This window comes from Lissotriton helveticus, chromosome 3_1 (genome assembly GCF_964261635.1).
Source record: "Lissotriton helveticus chromosome 3_1, aLisHel1.1, whole genome shotgun sequence".
Lineage (NCBI taxonomy): Eukaryota > Metazoa > Chordata > Amphibia > Caudata > Salamandridae > Lissotriton > Lissotriton helveticus.
Window position 1 is genome coordinate 1,906,782,762 of NC_136061.1, and position 22,697 is coordinate 1,906,805,458.

Genomic DNA, 22,697 nt, shown 5'->3' on the forward strand with positions numbered 1-22,697 from the left:
CTGTGCTGCAGGTCTGTGACTAGAGGGCCTACCGGCGAGGTACGGACGCCGTGACAAGTGTGCGCGCCTCCTTGTGCGGTGGAGAGGAGTTTGCCGCCAGCCTCTGGTCGGATTGGCGAAGGTCCTGGGAGGCCCTGCTGAATGGAGGCCGGGTGGGGCCATACAGAGAGGAGGCCTGAATTGGCGAAGGGTCCTGGGCCTGGGAGGCCTTGCTGCGTGGAGGCCGGGTGGAGCCATACAATGAGGAGGCCTAGTTGGGGCTGACCTCGGGGACGCGGTAGATGCCTAAGTGGATCCTGCTGAGTTTCGGTAGGAGATCGCTGGGACGTGGAGGCAGTGTTTCACTGGTTTTCTTGAGGTGAGGAGACTGCATTGGGTGGTGGGGACGGTGGAGGACTGTGGTGGAAGAGTCTGCCAAGGGAACTGGTGCCAACTCTGTGGACCTTAGTAGTGGGGACCCCTAAAGGATATGAAGGTGGAGGCTCATGGAGTCCCATGGTGGCTAGAACAGGAGACACTCATATGTGAGTAGACCTCCGACCTTGGTCTTCTGAGGGTGAGTCACAGAAATGACTTAAATAGGGAGGAACTGTTGCATTGGCTCTAAGGTTTTTGCGGGAGGAATCGTCTGGGCTTTTGAGCGATGTTACCTTATTGCAAGCTGATCTACGAATAGTATCAGAATATGTGACCACTATAAAACAAAATGTGAGTGTCTTAGAGAGGGAGGACAAAACCCTCTGCGATACTGCTATTTGTTTCCAAAAACAGGCCATTCACTAGGATGATAATATGGAGGACTCTGAGGGAAGGTCTTGCAGGAATAATGTACGCTTTGTGGGATTCCTTAAGAAGGTGGAGGGGCAATCTGCTGAACTCTTCTTGGAAGACTAGATAACTACCACTCTGGCACCCAAAAGGCTATCTAAATTCTTTACTACTGAACTAGCGTAGAGGGCTCTTGCATCTCTGCCCAAACCAGGTGCACCACCCCGAGCAATTATAGCACAACCGTTCAGCTTCCGAGATAGAGATGCAATACTATAAACCACTCGAATAAGGGGGCCTTTGTTGTTTGAGGGTCATTCCATATCCATCTAGCCTGACTACACATGAAGGGTGCAAGATCAAAGGAAAACCTTCCTATCTGTGAAAAGAGCATCTTCAGGACCTTAATCTTAAATACAGCCTCCTCTTCCTTGCCAAACTAAGGGTTGAACACCAAGGAAAAGGTTTTTTTTCAGCTGAAGTGGACATTGACTGGGTTAACCTTAGAGGAAACTCCTGCAACTTGAAGAAATCTGAACTCCTTCTCAGGGGTCTCACTGATACTTAGCCCATTCAAACCAATAATAAAGAATTTGGGCATGAAGCTGAAATATAAAAGAACATTTTTATTAACCTTAAATGAGGTGAGACTACGTCACACAGAAGCCTTAGCAACTGAATGAGGCAGTCTGCTAGAATGGTCTTACTTCACGTCTTATATACTCTTTATCCTGCCCCAGGCATGTAAGGGAGTTGTACCAATTACATTCCTAAACAAATGGAAAATCTGGAGGGTCAGCAGGTGAGTAGCCTTTGGAGTTTTAGCAGGATATGGGCAAAACATTATAATTACATAGTTCACAAAGGTTAATCTGATTTAGATGGCACTGCAGGGCATGGCATGATTACATGTACAGTATCCCAACCCAAAAGTTAATCATTAGGAATGTCCCAAATTCAATCTCCAAAAGCCGGACAAACCTATAATTGAAAGCATAACCCATGTAATGAAGAAACATAAAAAAGAAACAGTAACAGATGATGAACAAGATAAGGCATGTGTAGGGAAACTAAAAGTTAACGATATCCTGAACATTGATTGGCAATCTCAGACAAAGATCGATCAGGGAAATTGGCTTTGCGAGGTCAGTTTCAGGTGAAGAGGTCAGTTTCCTACAGTTCATTCCAAAGTCAGAAAGAAACCTAGTTAATGTATACATGGATTCAGAAGGCCAGGCCACTTGTTCGCCGGGCCTCTTTCACAGGCCTACGTGAGGGCAACACAAAATGGAGTCAAGCTCGAGAATTACAGAACCTCAGACCATCCTTTTGCCATTACGTAGGCAATAACCTAAGACTCATGTTAATCTGAATCTAGGTCTATATCGATATTTATTAGGTCGTCAAGGTGTTGATGTAACATTATCTTATAATTCTCTACTTCTCTCGGGGCAGGTCTCCGAACACACATAGTAGCACAAAGACTCACTTCTGGTGGAGCATTTTTGGATGCTAGAGCCACTTCCTCTTCCATGGCAATTCAGTCAAATGAGAACTTAATTAACATTTACTTTATACAATTGCACTGGAACCGCTTGTGCAACTGTGCCCAAAGTCCGTTCAAAGCCTCTCTGGCAGGCTTCTATCGTCCATCAAATCTGCTTCCATTGTCTTCTTCCGCATTGGGCCTCTCGATTCAGGCCTCTTCATGAAAATAGTACTGCTTAGTTGGAGTGCCCTCCTGGCAAACACCCACAGCTCACTCGAAAGTCTCAATGTCTCAAGGCAGTGCACCAGTGTCTCTCCTCTGCGGCAGACACTACAAATAATGTGCTCTTCATTGGTCATGGGCACAGATCATCTCGTGCAGACCCGGGTATACATTCTCAGGCTCAAACACTCATTATTCAGTGTCAGAGGACGCTCAGGCTGCTCTTTCATGGGCACCATAATGTAGTGCCTTTTGTCAATCTTGGATCCTCCGGTGCACTGCCTTTCCATTGGAGCAAAGGAAAGAAAGGGGAATGGACAAAACTCAGGCTAAGGGGCTCAAGGGACTGCACACTGTCAGAGGTTACCAGCACATGACAGGTAGAAAACTGAAGCCTCAAAACAACAGGGATCCTTCTCTTTCGCTCTTTTGCACTGAAACTCTGGTTCTGTGATATCCAATGCCGTCTGATGGAGCAAGTACGATGCTTTGGAGATACCATTGAAGGCGCGCTGGCGATCGCTGTCCAGCCTTGCTACTTTCTGGGTGCTGGGACTGTAGGGCCAAAACGTCTGCCATTCATCTGTTATTGTTATTGTTATTGTTATTTTTGATTTGTATCGCGCCCAATCACCTGCAGGTCTCTAGGCGCTCGGAAATCGATGGTAAGAACAATAGCTTGGCAGTCACAGAATAGAAGGCATCCACTAGCCTATGTAGCACTCATAGTTCTTCTAAACAGCAGTGTTTTTTGCACCTTTCTGAACCGTAGGAGATTCCCTTCCCTGCGCAGCGTCTCAGGTAGTGTGTTCCATAACTGAGGAACTAACACAGAGAAGGCTCTTCCTCCCTTGGTTACAAGTTTGTACCGGGGACAGACCAATAGCTGAGAATCTGAGGATCTAAGAGTTCTCATTGGACTGTACACCACCAAGCGATCTTTAATGTAGGCGGGTGCCAGACCGTAGATTGCCTTGTGAGCTGTGCACAGATTTTTAAATTCCACTCACTCTTTGATAGGGAGCCAGTGTAAGCTCTGTAACAGGGGAGATGCTTTAGTTCGTCTTGGGAGCCTGAAGATGAGACGTGTTGCATCGTTCATGACGACCTGTAGTCTGTTTGTCAGGGTTTTCGGCAGGCCGAGATAGAGGGCATTCCCATAATCAATCCTCGAGATGACAGTAGCTGCTACAATTGAGCGCATCATGGATTGGGAGAGGACGGGGGCTAGCTTCCGTAGCTGTCTGATGATATTAGTGCAGCTTCCTACCACAGAAGAGATCTGACTGGCCATTGATAGATCACAGTCCAGTTTGATCCCCAGGCTCTTTACATTCAAGCTAGGTTTTGGAGCCGGGCCTAACTCCGCCGGCCAATATAGGTCACACCATGGTGAGGTGGCAGATGGAATCACCAAAACCTCAGTCTTATCTGGGTTGATTTTCAAGAGATTTTCCGTCATCCATTGTACAGTATACCTCAAGATGTTCTGGGCTTGGAGTTGTGCGGGGCTTGTGTTATCGACACTCAGCAACAGCTGCGTGTCGTCCGCATAATTAAATGCTGTACAGCCCATGCACGCCAAGGAAGCAATCAGAGGTTGCAGGTAGAGATTAAATAGAAGTGGGGACAGGGCAGAGCCCTGAGGCACCCCACATTCTAGAATCCCCACCTCAGAGATTTCGTCCCCAAGTTGTATCCTTTGGGTCCTTCCCAAAAGGAAGGATTGCAAGGCCAGGCCTTTAATCCCGAAGTCACTCAATCTCTCCAGGAGCAGGGCATGGCTGACGGTATCGAACGCCGCTGAAAGATCTAACAAAATCAGGGCGCTCGGTTTCTTACCGTCAGCCATGCCTCTCAATTCATCCAGCACCGAGAGCATCACCAACTCGGTGCTGTGGTGAGCTCGAAACCCTGCCTGTCGTTCATGAAGCAGATGGTAAGACTCCAGGTACTTGGACAGGGATTTTAATACATGCTGTTCCAGTATTTTTGAAAGAAATGGCAACTGAGAGATAGGCCTGTAGTTCTTCAACACTGCGGGATCTGCGCCTGGTTTCTTTAATAGGGGTCTTACACGTGCTTCCTTAAGTTCAGCTGGTATATACCCTGTTTACAAGGATCTGTTAAGGAGAGAGATGATGCATTCCTCCAATAAGGGGCAAGCTATCTGAAAGACCCTAGGTGGACACGGGTCTGCTGGCGATCCGGATTTGATTCTGCCCATCAACTGCTCCAGACTCAGTGTATCAATCTCTGGAAACAGTGCGATAGTGCAGTCAACCGGTTTATGAGAGGCTGTAGGCATATCCATCCCATTTGCCAAGCCACTCTTTATTTCCTGGATAATAGTTCTCACTTTCTCCAAGAAGTATCCCTGGAAGGCATTACAATTTATGGGAGACTGAGAGCTTTCGGGTTTTTTACTCAGCTCCGACAAGATCTTAAAAGTCTCTTTCTGGACGTTAACTGCCTTACTTAGGCGGAACTCATAGTATTCAGCTTTAGCTAAAGCAATAGATTTTTTATATAGATTAAGGGAGTTTCGGTAGAGGTTCCTAGCTGTGTCCTGTTTGGTTTTCCTCCATCCTCTTTCCAGCGCTCTAAGCTTCCTTTTATGGTCCCTCAATGATGGCGTAAACCATGGAGCCCCTTTACCAGGTCCTTTTATTAGCTGTGTTCTTATGGGTGCTATCTGGTCAATAGCCTGAGTCAGGCTCCGCGTTAGATCAGCGTATTCCTGGTCCAGACTACGACCCGGACTCAAAGACTGATCCATTGACGAGAACCCCTTGGTCAAGGTTATCAAATCAACCTCTGCCCATTTACGGATTCTCCTAACTTCCGGTGGTAAGTTATTTATGTGGCCGTTAATGCGTACCTCGCAGGATACTAAATAATGGTCAGACCTTATGCATGGGGCAACGTCTTTAAGGGCCACATTTGGATCTGAGGTCCACACAAGGTCAAGAACATGACCTTTGATGTGTGTGGGAACCTCCACAAGTTGTTTGAAGCTTAGAGCTGACATCATGGTGTCCAATTGGCGCATAGGCAGGTCCCAGTGTGACTTGTCCCAATGTAGATTAAAATATCCTGTTACTAAGATTTTCGTATATCGGGTGCATAAGTCCGACATAATGGGACCAAAAAAATCATAGACCAGTGGGGTTGCATTGGGTGGGCGATAGACTGCTAGCACCACCCAACAGGAGTTATTCAGGGTGACTTTTACCCCAAGCAAATCAGCTAGATCGACTGTCTCTGACAGCAGTCTTTCCACTAACAGAGTCTTTTTAAAAAGGACCGCTACCCCTACCCCCCGTACACTTCCTGGGCGGTTATGCCATATAGCATCATAGCCGCTCGGAAGAGCGGCAAGGATGTCAGGCATCGAGTTATCGCCCATCCAGGTCTCTGAAAGGGTCAATATATCTATGTCCTTGTCCTGAAGCAGATTGTAGACTTCCACGTGGTGGCAGTGGAGCGATCGGGTATTTAAACTAGCTATTTTCAGTAAAGAGTGCAACCCTGGGGGGGTCACAATATGGGGGAGAGATATCGCGTGCTTCCTGAGTTTCATCAGGGTTACATGATCTAGGCGTAGCTCACCTTTATCCAAGTTACACAACTCCTCCGAGGAGTAAGTGCGCCATTGGCCAGAGGTCCCCGCCCCCGGGCCCGTCCGTGCGCGGACGGGCGCAGACGAGCTGGACTCTGGCGTGACTCCGACGATAATCTGGCGAGCCCGCAGCGCGTGACCGCTGCGCGTGCACATGGTCGGCTTAAGTACCGGTCTAGCGTCCTTGTGACGACTAGACCGTGCAGAGCCTCCCCCCCACCTGTAGCTGTCACTGATGGAAATTAGGCTCAAATAAATGTTCTGCAGGTTATTATGACTTGATACCGCAGAACCTAGTGATGTAGGAAATGTGACACAGTTGTTAGTTTTCTTCAATTTAGTACAAAAACAGTTCATTGTATTTAACAAGGGGACTGCAAGCAGGTGGCCTGCAATCTTCAAAGGAGTGGCCATACAACATGGGACTATTGTGATCTAAAATACACTGTCATTCTCATAGAATACAAAGACAAAGGCAGTAGGCAAAACAGTGCCTCTAGCCTCTTCAATTGGGTTCTCTTCATTATTCTCTGCCATCTAAGGGTACATAACTACATGGGAATTATATCTGAATGGATGTCCTCACACATAGTGGCATGGTCTAATGGGGTAAAAAAAAAAATTCCTCAATTATTACCTCTAGGTGTTCCTAAATTCCTTATCTAAAACACCTCAAAAGAGAAATCACATGATACAGATTATCAGGGACATGTAGATACCTCCCTTTAATAATTGTGCATCAAGTGGACTATGCAATACAAAGGCTAATGATCAAAATGTAGAAACAAAAGACAAGAACTAGAGAGTCCTAGTATTTCCATGATTAGAACACATCTGATCCCACCACAAATTAAAGCAGCAGGAACAAAAGGGAACTGAAAACCAAATTAAAATAGGCATTGAATTTGTCATGTTCAAAAAATAAACTTAAGGTATCTCCTATTGAGGTGGAAAACTTGTCTTACTATAGTATCAAGTCAGTTAACCAGTCCATCACTACCCTGACAGTCAGACTGGAAAACATCAAAGTAGGCCTGAAGAAAATTCTTGAAAACCAGTCTGGTCATACAAAAGGGAATTATACCTAATATGGGGGTCCCTGGTACATTACTGCAGTCTGGAAGTGTGAACCTGAACAATACACCAATAATAATAATAAATGGGCTGACTAGTGAAAGGAATATGGAAAAAGGGAAATGGGACTAGGACACAGCTAAAATCCCCAATAACTAGACACAATGCGACATTGATCAAGGGGAGAAGCGGCAAAATAAAAATCTATAGGAAGAACAAGAAATTACTCGGGTGATAGTCAAGTTTGTGACATAATACCAAGAGTATGGGTGATGCACAAAAGTCAAAATAGTACACAAATTTTAACTCTACCGCTGGCCGCTACACCATATACGGTAATCTCAGTTAATGTTCCAGTTCCTTTTTCAGGGGAAAAATGAAGCTTGGTTCCCTTTGAAGAACAAAGCCATACACTATTTAGGAAGCAGAACATGATTAACTAATGCAATATATAAATTAGGTCACCTTGTACAAGAGTCACAGATCTATAATTTCATCCTTAGGTCCAATCAAGGAAACATAAATCTAGGGCTGCCTGTTCCTTAAGGGAAGAGGCAGTATCGTGACTAATTGCAGGTGACACACTTTGATCCTGTATATCTCTTTTATTTTACTTCAATACTTATGGCCAAATTTGACATACACTGGTGAAGTGCTGTCTGTCTTGTTCACAGCATGAAAATATCATATCTGTGAAATTTAGTGTCATAGCAAATTCACCCAACTGCTGTGCAGCGATATACATCGTCATGTAGAACCCCTCACAACACAGGTGAACTTGTAATACTATCAAAAGCAGCAACATAAAACAAAAACATGCATAAAAATAAAAAACGCACATATCAAGCCATCAGATATACGTGCTGTATACCAAGCACAAAAAGCATAGACAAATTACAATAGCACATGTAAATGAGCGGTGACGCACGCACTTCATGCACTGTGAACCTGCAGCGCAAAACCCAATATTCGGGCCTGCTTAATTTGTCAGGCTTAAAATCAAAATTACACCAAAATTACACTTTCTTTTACTTTCCCTCCTTTTGACAGCAGATCACCAGTTAGTGGAGATCGGCTGTCAAATACAACTTACTGTGTCGCTTCTGACACACAGGACCAGCAGGAACTATTCAGAAAGGATAACATGCAAAAACATGAAAAACGCACAAACATTTCTTTTAAAAAAAGTGATAATAAAAACACATCTGTTTTCAACATACTGCTGACACTGCACATAACACACAAAATCTCAACTGTAACCAACCATCTTATGTAAACATGCTAAACCACCTTAATTTTAACTTTCCAAAAGTAAAACTCATTCACAGACACTCTGCGTGTCCCGTGGGCCAACCCCCATTGAGGCCATGCCTTTTTTTTTCTTGCAAGGCCGGTCAGGAATGCACTTCTCGGAGACAAAGCCCTAATTTATTAGGATGCAGATGTGGACGTGGAAGCCTCACACAGTCCTTCAAGAGCAAAGAATAACACCTCAGCAGAACATCTGTTTCCATTTACTCCTAAACCCCCACCGTACAGACCTTAAGGTCAAAATCTGCCTTGCGAGCTCCACGCTCCTCAACCCCCCTCTCTCTTCCTCACTCTGAAGTTGACAAAGACAAAAAGCCTTCCTAACGCTTTCTAACCTGGAATAATAAACCCTATTTAAAAACACATGTTATATGTATTACTTATTTTAGGGGCAACAATTTATTATTCTTAGATTATTAAAACATTTACTGTGAAGAATTCGCAGAGCACAACAACACAACAACACAACATACCAGCTTTAGAACATCTTGCTTGTTACCACCCTATGCAATGGTACTCATTTCAGCAACCTTAAATGGATGAACGTCTCAGTAGGTCCAGCTAGAGTTAGAACCTTCAACCCTGATATCAAACTCAAACCTCTGCACCGGGCACATTGGCTCACTGAGTCATTAAAAGCAACCCCAAATAAGAACAACCTGGAAACTTGTATTATACCTAAATGTATGCATTTACTGAAGCTTAAGGCACCTTAAAAGCTACTCTAAATGGCAAGAATGCTGTTTAAATAGTCTATTTTACCAATTTTCGACTTTGGTATTTGGGGCACTTAAAAAATAATATCCTATGATTGTGTTACATATTAATCATCCTCAGAATGTTCTTTACACATTGCAGAGATTGGACATTGGCTATCTCTCAAGTAAATCCTTAGAAAAATGAGTTTTTTACGCCTGCGCCAAGTGAAATTCCATGTGCAAATGTTCTCATTTTTGCTGTTCAACACAACTTAAATTAAATTTTAATGCTAGGAGGTCATAGTATGAGTAGTAAGCTTCATGAATATTAAAAAACGATTTTAGAAGCACTTATTATTTTTTTATTTTTTTTATTTTTTTTATAATTAATAATAATTCCTTCTTCTTCAATAAAACCAATCATTTTTGATAATTCCACATGAAAAGCAAGCTGCATCCCTTGCCTATCATTTTTAGACGCATTCATTCACAAGCCTAAGCACAGAAGTCTAACTTAAAACATGGCAAATGTTTGCGCCACTTTTTTTTTAAAGGACATTTATTTTAACATTAAAACCGAGAATATGCTTACAGAAAATGCTTAAAGAGAAGAAAACCGCACATGAAATGTCTTCCTGTGATACAAAATAATGAACCTTATTTTTGTAACCTTTTTCAAAACAGCATTCTGAAATGCAAAGGTTCACCCGTGTTTAACTGGGAAAGTCCTTACTGAGTAAACATTCCTGTCTATTCGTAATTGCTTCATGTTGCTTACTTAGCGGCAGCAACAGCTGTTTCTTAGTGTTGAAAACGTGGGCGCGTGGCAGTCTTATTTAAAACAGCTACAAAACACACAATTTTCCTATTGAGACCTTTCATTCCTAGTGAATGTGAATTCTAACTTATTATTTTTTTTTTTAAGCATTGAACAGTTTTGTACCTGTGCGCAATTTCTACTCTATAAATGAAATAACAACATATAGCTATTGTAGCATATAATATGGTTAATTTCTGAATTTTATTTCATTTCTAATTAATATTAATTAACTAACATTTTGCATAACAGACTGAAGACAACAAGAAAGACCACAAACACATATTGAGCACATATCAGACATATATAGAAAGGGGTGCAAACACTCAGGACGCACAATACAGCGCACTTAACAACAACATTTCATAAATAGCGCCATCGCTATTCACGTACAGAAGTTGCACTAATGGGAAAATCACATAAACATTTAAACACACATTTAACCCACAGATCAACACTCAGAACGGAAACAAAGGACAGCCCACAGACTGTAATTAAACCAAACCATTTGTAAATACTAGTTGTAAGTCATATTTACAAGAAACGCTTCTCAACAGTGTTCCAAAAGACTGCAAAAACAGTCCAACAGACTGCTGTATGTCCAAGAAGCCAAAATACACCCAATTCACTAGCTTTGGCTGGCAGAACACCAAAAATCGCTCTGCATATCTCCATTCATAAAATTGCACAGAACAGAGGATCCTTGCATGTATTATGTCCATATTTTAATTCCCTGGGGATACAGAATCACCAAGGAAGAAATATGTTTTTATACCTAAACCTATTTAGGTATTCCCTCTAGGGGAGCCGGCTAATTTACTTCACATCACACTATGGCACCTTCCAAAAAGCAACACATTCTCTGATGTGAGCTTGAAAACAGGTATGCCAAAAATACTGCAGAATATGCAAATATTATAATCAAAATAGTGCTTAAGGTACTCTCCGTACGTTGCACCGTTCAAATCTTATACAAAGTATTGAAAAGTCTCCTCATTACCTGCCTACACGAATTGCAATTCGCATATACAAACCTATACAAATCCAAAGTTGCCAACACAAATTCCAAAATTTCAAAGCTATACCAAACAAATAGTTGTCCAAATTTTAACTGCCAAGTTCTAAATGACCTAACGGTCTTTTTTTTAAAATACTCACGCCAAAAAGGTTCTCAGTCAGGAGTGACATCATGTGGAGGATCAAAATCAGGAAGATCAGAAATATACTGGGCTGCAGAAACAAAGAATCCCCAGAACCTCCGTGCACAGAGTACCTCCTTAGTAGAGTCCTGTCCTGTCCTCCTCAGTAGATTTCTGTCTTCTGACAAGATCACTCCCTCAGATAGCCACTTCTCTGATGAGGCCCGCGTTGGCCGCGCCATTTGAAGAAATCTGAACTCCTTCTCAGGGGTCTCACTGATACTTAGTCCATTCAAACCAATAAAAAAGAATTTGGGCATGAAGCTGAAATATAAAAGAATATTTTCATTAACCTTAAATGGGGTGAGACTACGTCACACAGAAGCCTTAGCAACTGAATGAGGCAGTCTGCTAGAATGGTCTTACTTCACGTCTTATATACTCTTTATCCTGCCCCAGGCATGTAAGGGAGTTGTACCAATTACATTCCTAAACAAATGGAAATCTGGAGGGTCAGCAGGTGAGTAGCCTTTGGGGTTTTAGCAGGATATGGGCAAAACATTATAATTACATAGTTCACAAAGGTTAATCTGATTTAGATGGCACCGCAGGGCATGGCATGATTACATGTACAGTATCCCAACCCAAAAGTTAATCATTAGGAATGTCTCAAATTCAATCTCCAAAAGCCGGACAAACCTATAATTGAAAGCATAACCCATGTAATGAAGAAACATAAAAAAGAAACAGTAACAGATGATGAACAAGATAAGGCATGTGCAAGGAAACTAAAAGTTAACGATGTCCTGAACATTGATTGGCAATCTCAGACAAAGATCGATCAGGGAAATTGGCTTTGCGAGGTCAGTTTCAGGTGAAGAGGTCAGTTTCTTACAGGTCATTCCAGAGTCAGAAAGAAACATAGTTAATGTATCCATGGACTCAGAAGGCCAGGCCACTTGTTCGCCGGGCCTCTTTCACAGGCCTACGTAAGGGCAACACAAAATGGAGTCAGGCTCTAGAATTACAGAACCTCAAACTGGCTGGTGTCCAAGACAGAGTCCGCTCAACAGTCAATATCGGGCTGGTCCGGACATGGCCAAAGACAACAGAGCTAGAGGATGAATCAAGAGGCTAATGCGGGATCAGAGATGATCTAGGTTTGTCCACATGGTACTTTTCAAGCCACTGATGTGGTCCTGTATTCAGATGTGGCCTCCCAAGAACGGCTGGAGGACCGGGAACAAACAGAACAAGTCGGTCCGAGGCTGTGGTCCAGCTTTGGTGAACTTTGGAGTGATTCGGCAGGCTCCATCGGACCCAGACTCGAGATGCTACGAAGAAGATGGCTGAGGAGACTAGGATGGTTTGAGGGTGAGGCAAAGTAAGCCTGTGTACATGACAAATAATGAGTTATGCTTTCCATAGTTTTGCAGATGCTAAAACAAAACTGTTTGCACACATGGGGGAAAGAAGGGGATACCCCCTCATAGATATGTGACCTATGTTGGTGGGAGGGCTTTACCCCCTAGAGGTGGATGGCCTCAAGAAGGGAGCTGGAGTTCGCAAGACTTGTGCCGTTTCTGGCTATCTAACCTCTTGCAAAGCACAAGTTTGCATAGTGGAGAGATGAGGGAATATTGTTTTGGTATTTTCTTTAACTGCTCTTTTTCTTATTGACACTGAGGTATGGGGCAGTATTTGCTGACTCCCTACTTGTCTGAGTGAGGAGCGGGTGGGATGGTGGTACTGCCCATGGGGATGGGGGAGTTGTGGGTGGGGTATGCTTTATAAGTTCTTGTTTGAAATGGGATATTAGTTCTGCTACTGTGCCAAATGGCCATGCCAGGAGCACTGACTGGTTTTCCGTGCTGGTGCTGTGTGAACGACAAAGTTACATGAGGAATGGCTGGCTCCATGAACAAATTGATCTCTTAGAATGTCTGAGGTATAACCACCTTTGTGAAATGTAGGAGCGTGTTTGCCTATCTGAAGCGCTATAGAGTGGCTGTGGAATTCCTGCAAGAATCGCACATCTGGGGCGACTGCATCCCATGCCTGAGGAAGCGATGGAAGGGACAAATTTATGCAACTTCCTATTCTGGGTTTGCCTGAGGAACACTTATTTAATTGGCTCCAGGGGTCCCTTTTAAGCATCTGAATCATGTTGTAGATCCGTAGGGATGGTATGTTGTTGCACATGGGACACTTGAGGGTTGGGAGATTTATGCTATTAATGTCTATGTCCCCCATGATGTTGATCTATATACACGGTGACAGAGTGGGAGGGACGAGGGAAGCTTATAGATGGGCTCCTTGTGCTATAAATATGCTCTACATTGTCAATGTGATATCCTTATGCCAATAAAGTTATTTTTTTAAAAATCAAGACTTTGCAGCGTTGGTATTTAGCACCCCCAATATTTGTAGTACCGGCTGCAAGACTTTGGGCACTGGGTCAAATTAAGCACTGCACATATTAAAGTCACTAACACATGTGACTTTGGCGTACTGCATCCTATCGGCTTGCACTGTGAAAACTACACACAAGAACGTGCCACGTGGGGATGTGCTAGCAGAAAACCATTTGCCATGGCTTCAACATAAGTGGTGTTCTTTCAGTTCATTCTCGAGTGTAGTGTGTAGCACTGGATTTCACTGTGAAAGAGGATTAAGTGCAATGAGTTCTACCATTATGTGAGCTGGAACAGAGGACAAAAAGGGCCTGATTTGGAGTTCACCAGATAGGTTTATTAGTCACAAACGTGACTGATATCTGTTTTATATATATACAACTGCATTATACTCAATTGCATTTGTAATATGGCAAATGTGATATCTGTCACTTTTGTGACGTAGTAACCTGTACTTCGGACTCTAAAGTAGGCCCAGGCCCAAAGTTTTCCCCAGACTGTGCCATGCTCTTTTCCAGTCATGCAGCATTACATTTAGAAGTTGCTTCACTGGGCATTCACTGGCACTTTATATTTGAATAAAGGCCCATTGACCAATCTATTTATAATTACATCTAAATCTAAAGACATATTTTTGTGGCTCTTTGTAGGCACCCACATAATAAACAACTTGGACAGGTAACTCTAGATTGCAGTCCCATGCATTTCAACAATTTCAATTTCTTTCACTCACCCATGCAACCCACCTCATACTATTCAGGTTTGGTTTGGTAGTTACAATACATAGATGCACACTTCCACCTTAAATCCCATCTTTAGCATTTCAAAAGGTTCATTTTTCCATAAAAATAGAAACGTGTTCATACCTGAATACTATTAAATTAGTGTAGATTAACAATGGACACCAGAATCCACAAATTAGCTTCAGTATGCGGGTATCTTTTGACATGTCTCCCCACCAAATCTTTGTCAGAAAGGCCTGGAAAGAATTCAGAAATCATTGTCTACAGCAGAAGAAACACACATTGTGACATTCTTAAGAAGTTCCATGCCATGCCCACTATGCCACTCTAGACAGAGATTAGCCAATTCAATGCAACTTTGGTCCAGCTCCAATAGGGAGACTTAAGCCCAAAGAGCCAGGCCAGGTCCCCTCTAAATGGGATCATAAGCAACCCATAAAATTATCGGCTTATTTAATATCAATATTAAAAACCAAGCCAAATAATGAACTTTAAAATGTTACTGTGATTCATCATAACCCCTCTTTGGAACAGATTAATTTTCTATTCCTACTTTGTTTGTCTTTCTCATCTGCCAAGAAATAAATGGCCTATCAGTAAAGATGGCAGTTCCTTTCAAGGTACAAAAGTATGGGTGAACGGCCCCCATTGGTTTTGACGGATGTCCACCAAAATATTTCAATGCATTTTTTTTCAAATTCAGACTTCTAAAGCGGGATTTTGTTTCTGAAAATCAAAAAATGAATGACCCCAACAACCTGGGTGTTTCCTCACAGCGTGTGGAGGGCATTAATGTTTTTTCTGTCCCTCACCGCCAGGTTTTTCATTACAATGAGGAAAAGAAAAAATACATTACACTGTCCATCCTAAATAGGACTGGCAGTATAATGTTCTTCCTCCAACTACCCCAACTCTGTTGAGCTTTCAGAATAAGCTTTTCATCAACAGATCTAATGGGGTCTCATTCGGTAGAAACCTTACAGTCCACCTGTTTCTAAATGAGGCAGGAAAACTGAGGGTTTGGCAAACAAGGTACTCTGCTGCATTTATGATGGAATACCCTAGCCCACCCTAGCCATTAGTCTTAGTTTATACCATTGTGAATCTCAATCGTTTGAAGCTTGACTTCTTGCAGCATTCCCAGATTTGAGTTGCCTTCATCCTGAGATGATGGCATGCCTAAAATTTAGAATATATCTTGAGCTTTAATAGGAAGCTTCCTTTGTATGCAACTACTTCTTATTATGAGAATGATATTGTCAATCATGTGTAAAACATTTTCCACAGGGTATTTTGTGGTACATCCAGAAGGGTAGTGATCTTCTATTCTAGGGAGATTAGATATGGGCACCTTATTTCTCTATTGAGGCTCTCGTCCTTCACTTTGACTGAACAAAAATGTTCCTGAAATTTTGACAATATCCTTTAAATCTCACCCAACAGTATGTCTGATTTGTTGGGTGCCTGCAGCAATGTATTATAAAAACGTTTCCTAAAATGGGGTTTCAGATATTGTACTCCAATGTTCTTGGGTATTCCTCTAATGGAGAAATTGCTCTTCTTGGACATGTTTTAGTGTTCTCTAACTTTTCAGACGAGTACCTCTGTTATGCTTTTAACTCCTCAGTATTGGACATCATTTCTTCCTGTACTTTTCCATATTCCAGCTACAGATGCGTCCCTATATCACCAAGACTGTATTAAGAACAAACACCAGTCCTTTGGAAAAGCCCGGCCTAAATTTTAACATCTTTTAAAAAAAATGTGTTTTCAATTACCACAACAGAGCCAACATACCCCGCCTTGTGTTGCTGACACTTGATTATTCAGTTCATCTTCTGCTGCCTTTGATTTTAGATCTCATTTTTCGATCACGGTGAGCAAGGTTTGTTTCATGGAACCCCCAGGAAATACATAGTTCCCTGGTGCTTTCTAAATTTGATTAATATTATTTAGCCTGAGGGGCATCAGGGATCTGGAGGGCATCTAGGATATGCTCCTACCAGGCACATTGCATAGCCACACCCCACCACAAAATACCCTTTTGTAGGTATGTTGCTTTTAGCCTCCTGAGATCTGACTGGTCAATATGTGCTGTCTCTGAGCACAAAAAATGACTCCTGCCTATTTTAGTAATGTCCTACAAATGTGTATACATTTATTGAGAAAACAAAAAGGACCATAGTCCCTTGTGATGTACCTTTGCTGGCCCTTAATGCAGAGATATGAAGCAGCATTTTAGTACCCCAAAGTGTTATGATTCATATAGGTACCCCAATATAGACTCATGTAGTAACTAAACCTTTCATCTATATTTACCCTGCCATTACACTACATAACAGTTCTTAGTACTGACCTTTTACCTAGTTATGGTTATGCTTAAAATGACATGTGGTTTTCTCTGAAAAACTACATGCATTCATTATGCATGAGGATTCTTGGAATCACAGCATGACTACCAACTCCTGCAACATAACTATGTATGAGGATAATTTCTTCCGTCATCCTAGTTCAACATGGCACAGCAAGGTATATCCCCTGGGAGTACCGCTTTGGATATATAAACACCATATCGTTGCTGAGGCGGGAGAGGAGAAAAGGACTTCCATGCTGACACAAGCTGTGGTTACCGCATGCGGACACTCCAGCTCGCAGTGGTCTGACATCCCTTGTGGGGTGTCCATCTCGAGACGAAGATGGGGTCCCACAGTCTATCACATCAGGTAATGGGGTTGACTTTATCCTAGAGGGATTCTTGGCTCTACACCTACATACATGCTAGGTACACTTTGATACATCTAGTTAGGGTTGCATCGTAGGAGTTCCCCTTTTCTTATTGCCATATATTTTATATACCTGTCTGTATTCATTGTTTTAGCACTATGGTAGGAATCTACCATCCTATTACTTTGTTGGCGCTTACAATCATTTATATCTGTTTCATGGTTGTTTCAGCACACCTAATTTACCTTAGAATGACGATGGATCAATAAATGCTTATTGAAAAACGTCCCCACTGTTTATTCTGAGTATTTCTCTAAGACAAAGTGAGCACGAGTGACTGAGTGAAAAGTACTGTTCTGTTTCCATGATCCCTGACGGGACAGAGTTGTCAAGTTCGATAGTTGCCAAGAACTATTCTCTCCTTGGTAAGAGGGGTTTACAGTGGTACAGTGAGCTAGCTGGTATACAGGCTAACATACTCGGTGGGGAGTGTCGCGAATCAGTCTGGATACCAATCCCGCAGTGTATGTTGTCTAAACGTTCAGATCCTATATAGGTTTATAGGCACTAAACGTAAAAATGCTCTTGATTAAGCATCATGCCTAGATGGCACCCAGCTACATTTCCTCCCTTCCTCTGTTCCCTGTGGCAGGATTTTAGTAGGGAGGCATCAACCATGGCTTCAACTGATGTGTCATCTAAGTGCTTGCTGGCGTAAGAGAATGTCAATGTTGTACAACTGTGGAGAGACAGTGTAGGACTTACCTATTGGGGCACAGATATTAATCGATATTTCCATGTTCAGGACATTTATCATAAGCACTGAACCACAGGTTGGGCATCACATGCCAAATCGATTTGGATTCTTGAGCATTCTGTATGGTTGTATTAGGAAAATGGATGGGTGGCGACCTTCGTGTTAGTGAGCTGGGTGCGACCAATAGTAGCATTTATTAGGAGCAGCCACTAATACATAAGTCTTTGGCTTGTCTGTCTTTATCTAGTGTTAAAGGAAAAGATACATAGTTCACCACACGTGTGTGACTGTGTCTACGGCTTGACAGATTAGCTGACTGATCTATCAATATGAAATGCTTAGGATGGAGTCTGTATCATCCCATCAGACTGCATCTACCAGCTCCCCTATGTGAAGAATTTTTCTCAGAAATATGTAGCGCCTGCCAACATGTATGCTACGTTCAAGGGTACTCAAGTAAAGACTGCAAAACATTGCTGTACTGCAAATGTGTCGTCGTTGGATTATTCACGTTTATTTTATGAACGTTGAAATCAAATAAAGGACAGGCTTAGGTTTTCATTTAGGGTTGGGCGGAGCAGAAGCTGTTAAATCTGTTTAATCACCTCAGTTAGAGGTGGAGGAACTACTATGTTTCCAAAAGTGATGTCACAGCTAAGTCCAACTTTGGAATCCTATGCCCTCACAGCACATCTGCCACAGACTGCCAGGGCAGTACGCTGAAAGGCGCATCCTATCTAGGGTGCATTTTCTAATGTACATTTTTCCAGCTCGGTACCGAGCTGGGCAAAAGGCCGCCAAGTGAGGAAGAATGCTCCCTGCACGTCGGGGGTAATTTTTTTGTTTATTATAGAAGCAACTCCCACTTTGAGTATTTGTTACTAATACAAAAAAGATACTAACCAGCCGCCATGACATGTCACTTTTGATGTAAACATTCCGTCGGAATGGTTGGCACACTGGCACAGCTTCACTAAAATGTATCCATTACTACTGATAATGGCATTACTCCTAGTCCTACTCCCTCGCCTTCCATCCATTCATCAAGCCATATTCCTCTCTCTGAGACGGTGGAGGAGGGCGGGGTTTTTATCAAGCTGGGTGGTTTACGTGGTCTCCATAGTCTTCAAGCCACAATAAAAAGTGTTCTAAATCCCGGATACTTTTTGCAGCAAAAGAGCAAAAGAATGATGGATTTAACCCAGATCTCTTGACTGGGGGTGAATGTTTTGATTTGTTCTGCATTCCGTCCATCAATTGTGCGTCTTTTGCTTTCTCACCCTAAGTGCGCCAGGTATGCTCAGATATGGGTCCTGGGCTCACTGTGCCACTGGAATCAAGCTATCCTGGCTGAAGAGGGGTGAATCCCCGAAACCGGCCCTAGGATGCTTGTTTCCGGTCCAGGGAGGACCTGTTCCCATGAGGCACAGGATCAAGACTGATTTGCATATGGCCAGGTCTAAACTGGGGTGGCATGGTGAGCAAAAGAACGATGGATTTAACCCAGATCTCCTGACTGGGGGGTGAATGTTTTGATTTGTTCTGCATTCCGTCCATCAATTGTGTGTCTTTTACTTTTTGCAGCAAAACATATTTTTACAAAGTTGGAACAATGGCACTTGGTATTTTTTTTAAGTAAAATCGTACACAGATAATAATTCAAGCTCTGAATTGAGGTAAACGTGTCATAATGCTTACCTGGACACCATCGTGTGCAAAGAATGATTTGGCATCTGCTTCGGTGGCCAGCTGCAGACATGTGGATTTGCCCCAGTACTTGGTCCTTCTAACGATCAAAGCAAAAGCTCTGTCCTCGCTGTTGCTATAGCACTCACTGAACAAATCTAACAACAAAACAGGTACCACAGTCAGGCGTCATTAAGAGGCATGCTTTCCTGTCCAGTACTTTACAATGCCTTAACAATTAGAGATCCATCATTGGAAACCTGTTGCTATAGACTAACTTCTGAATCAAGCAATGTCCCGAAACAGCACCTCCCACTACCATTGAGGTAAGGAAAGTGAAAATCTTGTATATTTGGCTCCATCATCATTTCTCTAGTTAGTCACTCAGTTTAGTGAGAAAGTGAATGAGGCTAGTTATGTCCTGTTACTAAAGTAATTTGGGGTGGTGCATTCTTTTAGTGTTATGCTCTTTCCTCATTTAAATTCCTTTTCACTCAGATCCTTTTTTCTTTTTCACTCCAACTGCTCAACTTGTGATGAACATCATATAAATCGTTCTAATTAGTACTGCTTACAAAAAAAAATCTCAACATAAGTATATTTATATTACTATTTATGAATCAGCCACACACTTACTTATATTCCAAGACTCCCTAAATGAAATTCCAAGAGGGAGCCCCACTTATCCCTCCCTAGCATCTTCAACCGAACCTGCCTGAAGCAGTCCAGTGTTGCTGCTCAGAAATGGAAGATTGAAATGGTTGCCCTCCTGGTACCGGAATGTGAGATTCATGAATCAATTTGTTTAACGAAACCAATGTCCGCAAAGCAAAAGCCCTTTATGGTGTTACCCTTTTTGATGTTTCGTCGACAGTAAGGGCTGCAACCAGATGGTAAAAGGAGAGCTTTCTCTTGAAAGATTCCTGGTTCCAGGTCCGAAGTCCAAGTTCAGAAATACTTATATAGCGCCTACACCAATGCTGGTTTCCAGGCACTATATAAGTATAGGCAGTATCCAGGTCACCAAAGGTAGGAGTCAGCAGTTTTATAGCATCTCTTCTGTTGCCATATGAGCTACCTTCCATGGCACTTAAGCTTCCCTAGGTGGTTTCTGTAGGTAGATATGTTGGTTGGAGCTAAATAACGCCCATGGTACGGCTCTGACTGCAAAATGGACCACTCCAGATGTTTGAGGGTACTAAATTTCATGCTTATTGCAACTCGTGGGAGCGCCAGTAATGCCTGGCAGTCTGCCATGCTCCCGCAAAGGACCTCATCCTCCAGTGAGTGGAACACATGGACAACTCTCCGGCAGGCGCTTCAGTCCCTTCGATGCTTCACTGATACAATAGTGAATGAATGAATGAAAAGGGGTTTATAAGGTGCTCTTAACCCACATGTATCAAGGTGCTGCACCTAAGGAATTCCAAAGGCCTGGGTCCTACTCAGCAGTGTAACAAACAAGCTCTTTACCTTTTTTATGTATTTTTAGGATTAACGTTGTTTTTTTTAAATTATTAATGAGGACTTAATGGGAATTTTTTAAGGAGAGTGCTTTGTGTGTGTACTGAATATGTCGTCCATGGCATCCATGTATGTGACAAAAAAAACTAATTTAATTTGTTATTGTTCTAAACACAGCTGATAAACAGAAATTATACCACTGGATGATATAGCAAGATATTTAGGCTCATGTAAAAGTTGACATTTAATGCACAGTATTCTATAGGTACTTTAAAACATTATTCAAACCTATAGATGTCAAATAACACATATCTTGCAAATGATTAGATCTGCAGCTGAAAATAAAAACATATTTGATCTCATTTTAAAAGATCAGCTAATCTTTGTAGGATTTCCGGCAGCGAAGGAAGATATCCTCACTTTGGTTAAGTGGGAAACAGAGTCCTAGGCCTTTAACAAGTGATATCACAACAATCTATTTTAAAGCTTGCTATTTGTCAGAAAACGTGTTTTAAAATTAGGACTGACACCAGTAATAACAAGGCGAGGTTGGTAGAGACATCAAATGTCAGTATGGTCCTGCATCTAAGTAGGCCTGGGCGTGAAATTGCGCATAGCTCACAGATTTTTAACAGTTCGCGTACTGCGTGGAATTCCGTGTACTCCGCCCAGGCGTACTGTTAAGGACGGACAATTAAGGCGCAGGCCGTGGTTTCACGGGATCGTGGCCTCATCCATACACAACCTCTGGTAAATTCAACTCTTGCGTTGGCAACTCTGTCATTCACCTCCCACCCTAATATCTCCTACTTCAGTCTTTATTTTCCTGGGGCATTCCTTTCCGTACGTATGGCTAATGTGGGTTTCTTGGCTCTGCGGGATGTGTCATGCAACGTCATCATTGTGTCCAGGGTGGCCCGATTTTGGTACTTGTTTTGCCTTATTCTTAGGTAGCTGAATTTCCTTGAACATATTTATTTTTAGGTCTCGCATAGGCAGCGCATGCGTTGCATCTACGAGGCATCAAGTAATCCGTATTACTACTGAAACTCCACTCATTGCATGTCACTTTGTTTTGTCGCTTGCCATTGGTGGATTCTGGCATTGCTGTTCTTATCTTGCTCATTATTGGCTGGTGGTCTGATACATCACTTCCTTTTTCTTCAGTTTTTGGAGGAAGCAGTATGGACCAACTACAGCTAACTTACGCTGCTGGCTGTTATCTTTTTGTTTAGGGACTACTTCATTTCTTTGCTGCTTGCAATTCCACATGTGGCAGCTTCCAGCCCTTACCCGAGGCTGTTTATTTATTTACATTTAATTTATTATTAAATCACACTTAAATGATGCAGCCCACACCAAGGATCGAACCCTGTTTTCCTGTTCCAAAGTCGGCAGCATTATCTGTTGAGCCACCTTGTCAACCAATCAGAGAGCCAACTGGCGCATGTCAACTCGCTGTCCCAAGGGCATGTCGATGTTCAGCCTTGTCCCTGATTGCGTGTCGACACCCAGCTGGTGCCTAGCGTAAGGTCTGTGTCTCCTAAAGTGTGAGCTGCCCCTGGAGGTCGTCCCTTTACCCTTGTGCGCAAGTCGGCGCCGCCGGAAATCTGTGGGGCACCTACACTTCCCCAGAACATTGCCTGCATTCAGCGATGCGGAGGAGGCATCTGCCCAGATCGTAGGAGAAGTCACGCTGCCACCGGACAAGCTGTGAGGCATTGTGTGGGTGGAGGCCACGCCACAACATGATCGGCTGGGAAGTGTTG

The 22,697-nt window shown here is 42.8% G+C and overlaps 1 protein-coding gene across 1 annotated transcript in view; it reads right to left on the bottom strand.

Moving 5' to 3' along the window:
• The window catches only part of TRPM5 (transient receptor potential cation channel subfamily M member 5), a 549,888-nt gene that overhangs the window by 342,762 nt on the left and 184,429 nt on the right, over window positions 1–22,697 (bottom strand). Inside the window, exons 12-13 of the mRNA XM_078683456.1 lie at window positions 19,477–19,622; window positions 14,421–14,533 (exon numbers count right to left, since the gene is read on the bottom strand). Of these exons, the coding sequence (XP_078539582.1) occupies window positions 14,421–14,533; window positions 19,477–19,622 (259 nt within the window). The remainder of the gene's footprint in view (window positions 1–14,420; window positions 14,534–19,476; window positions 19,623–22,697) is intronic.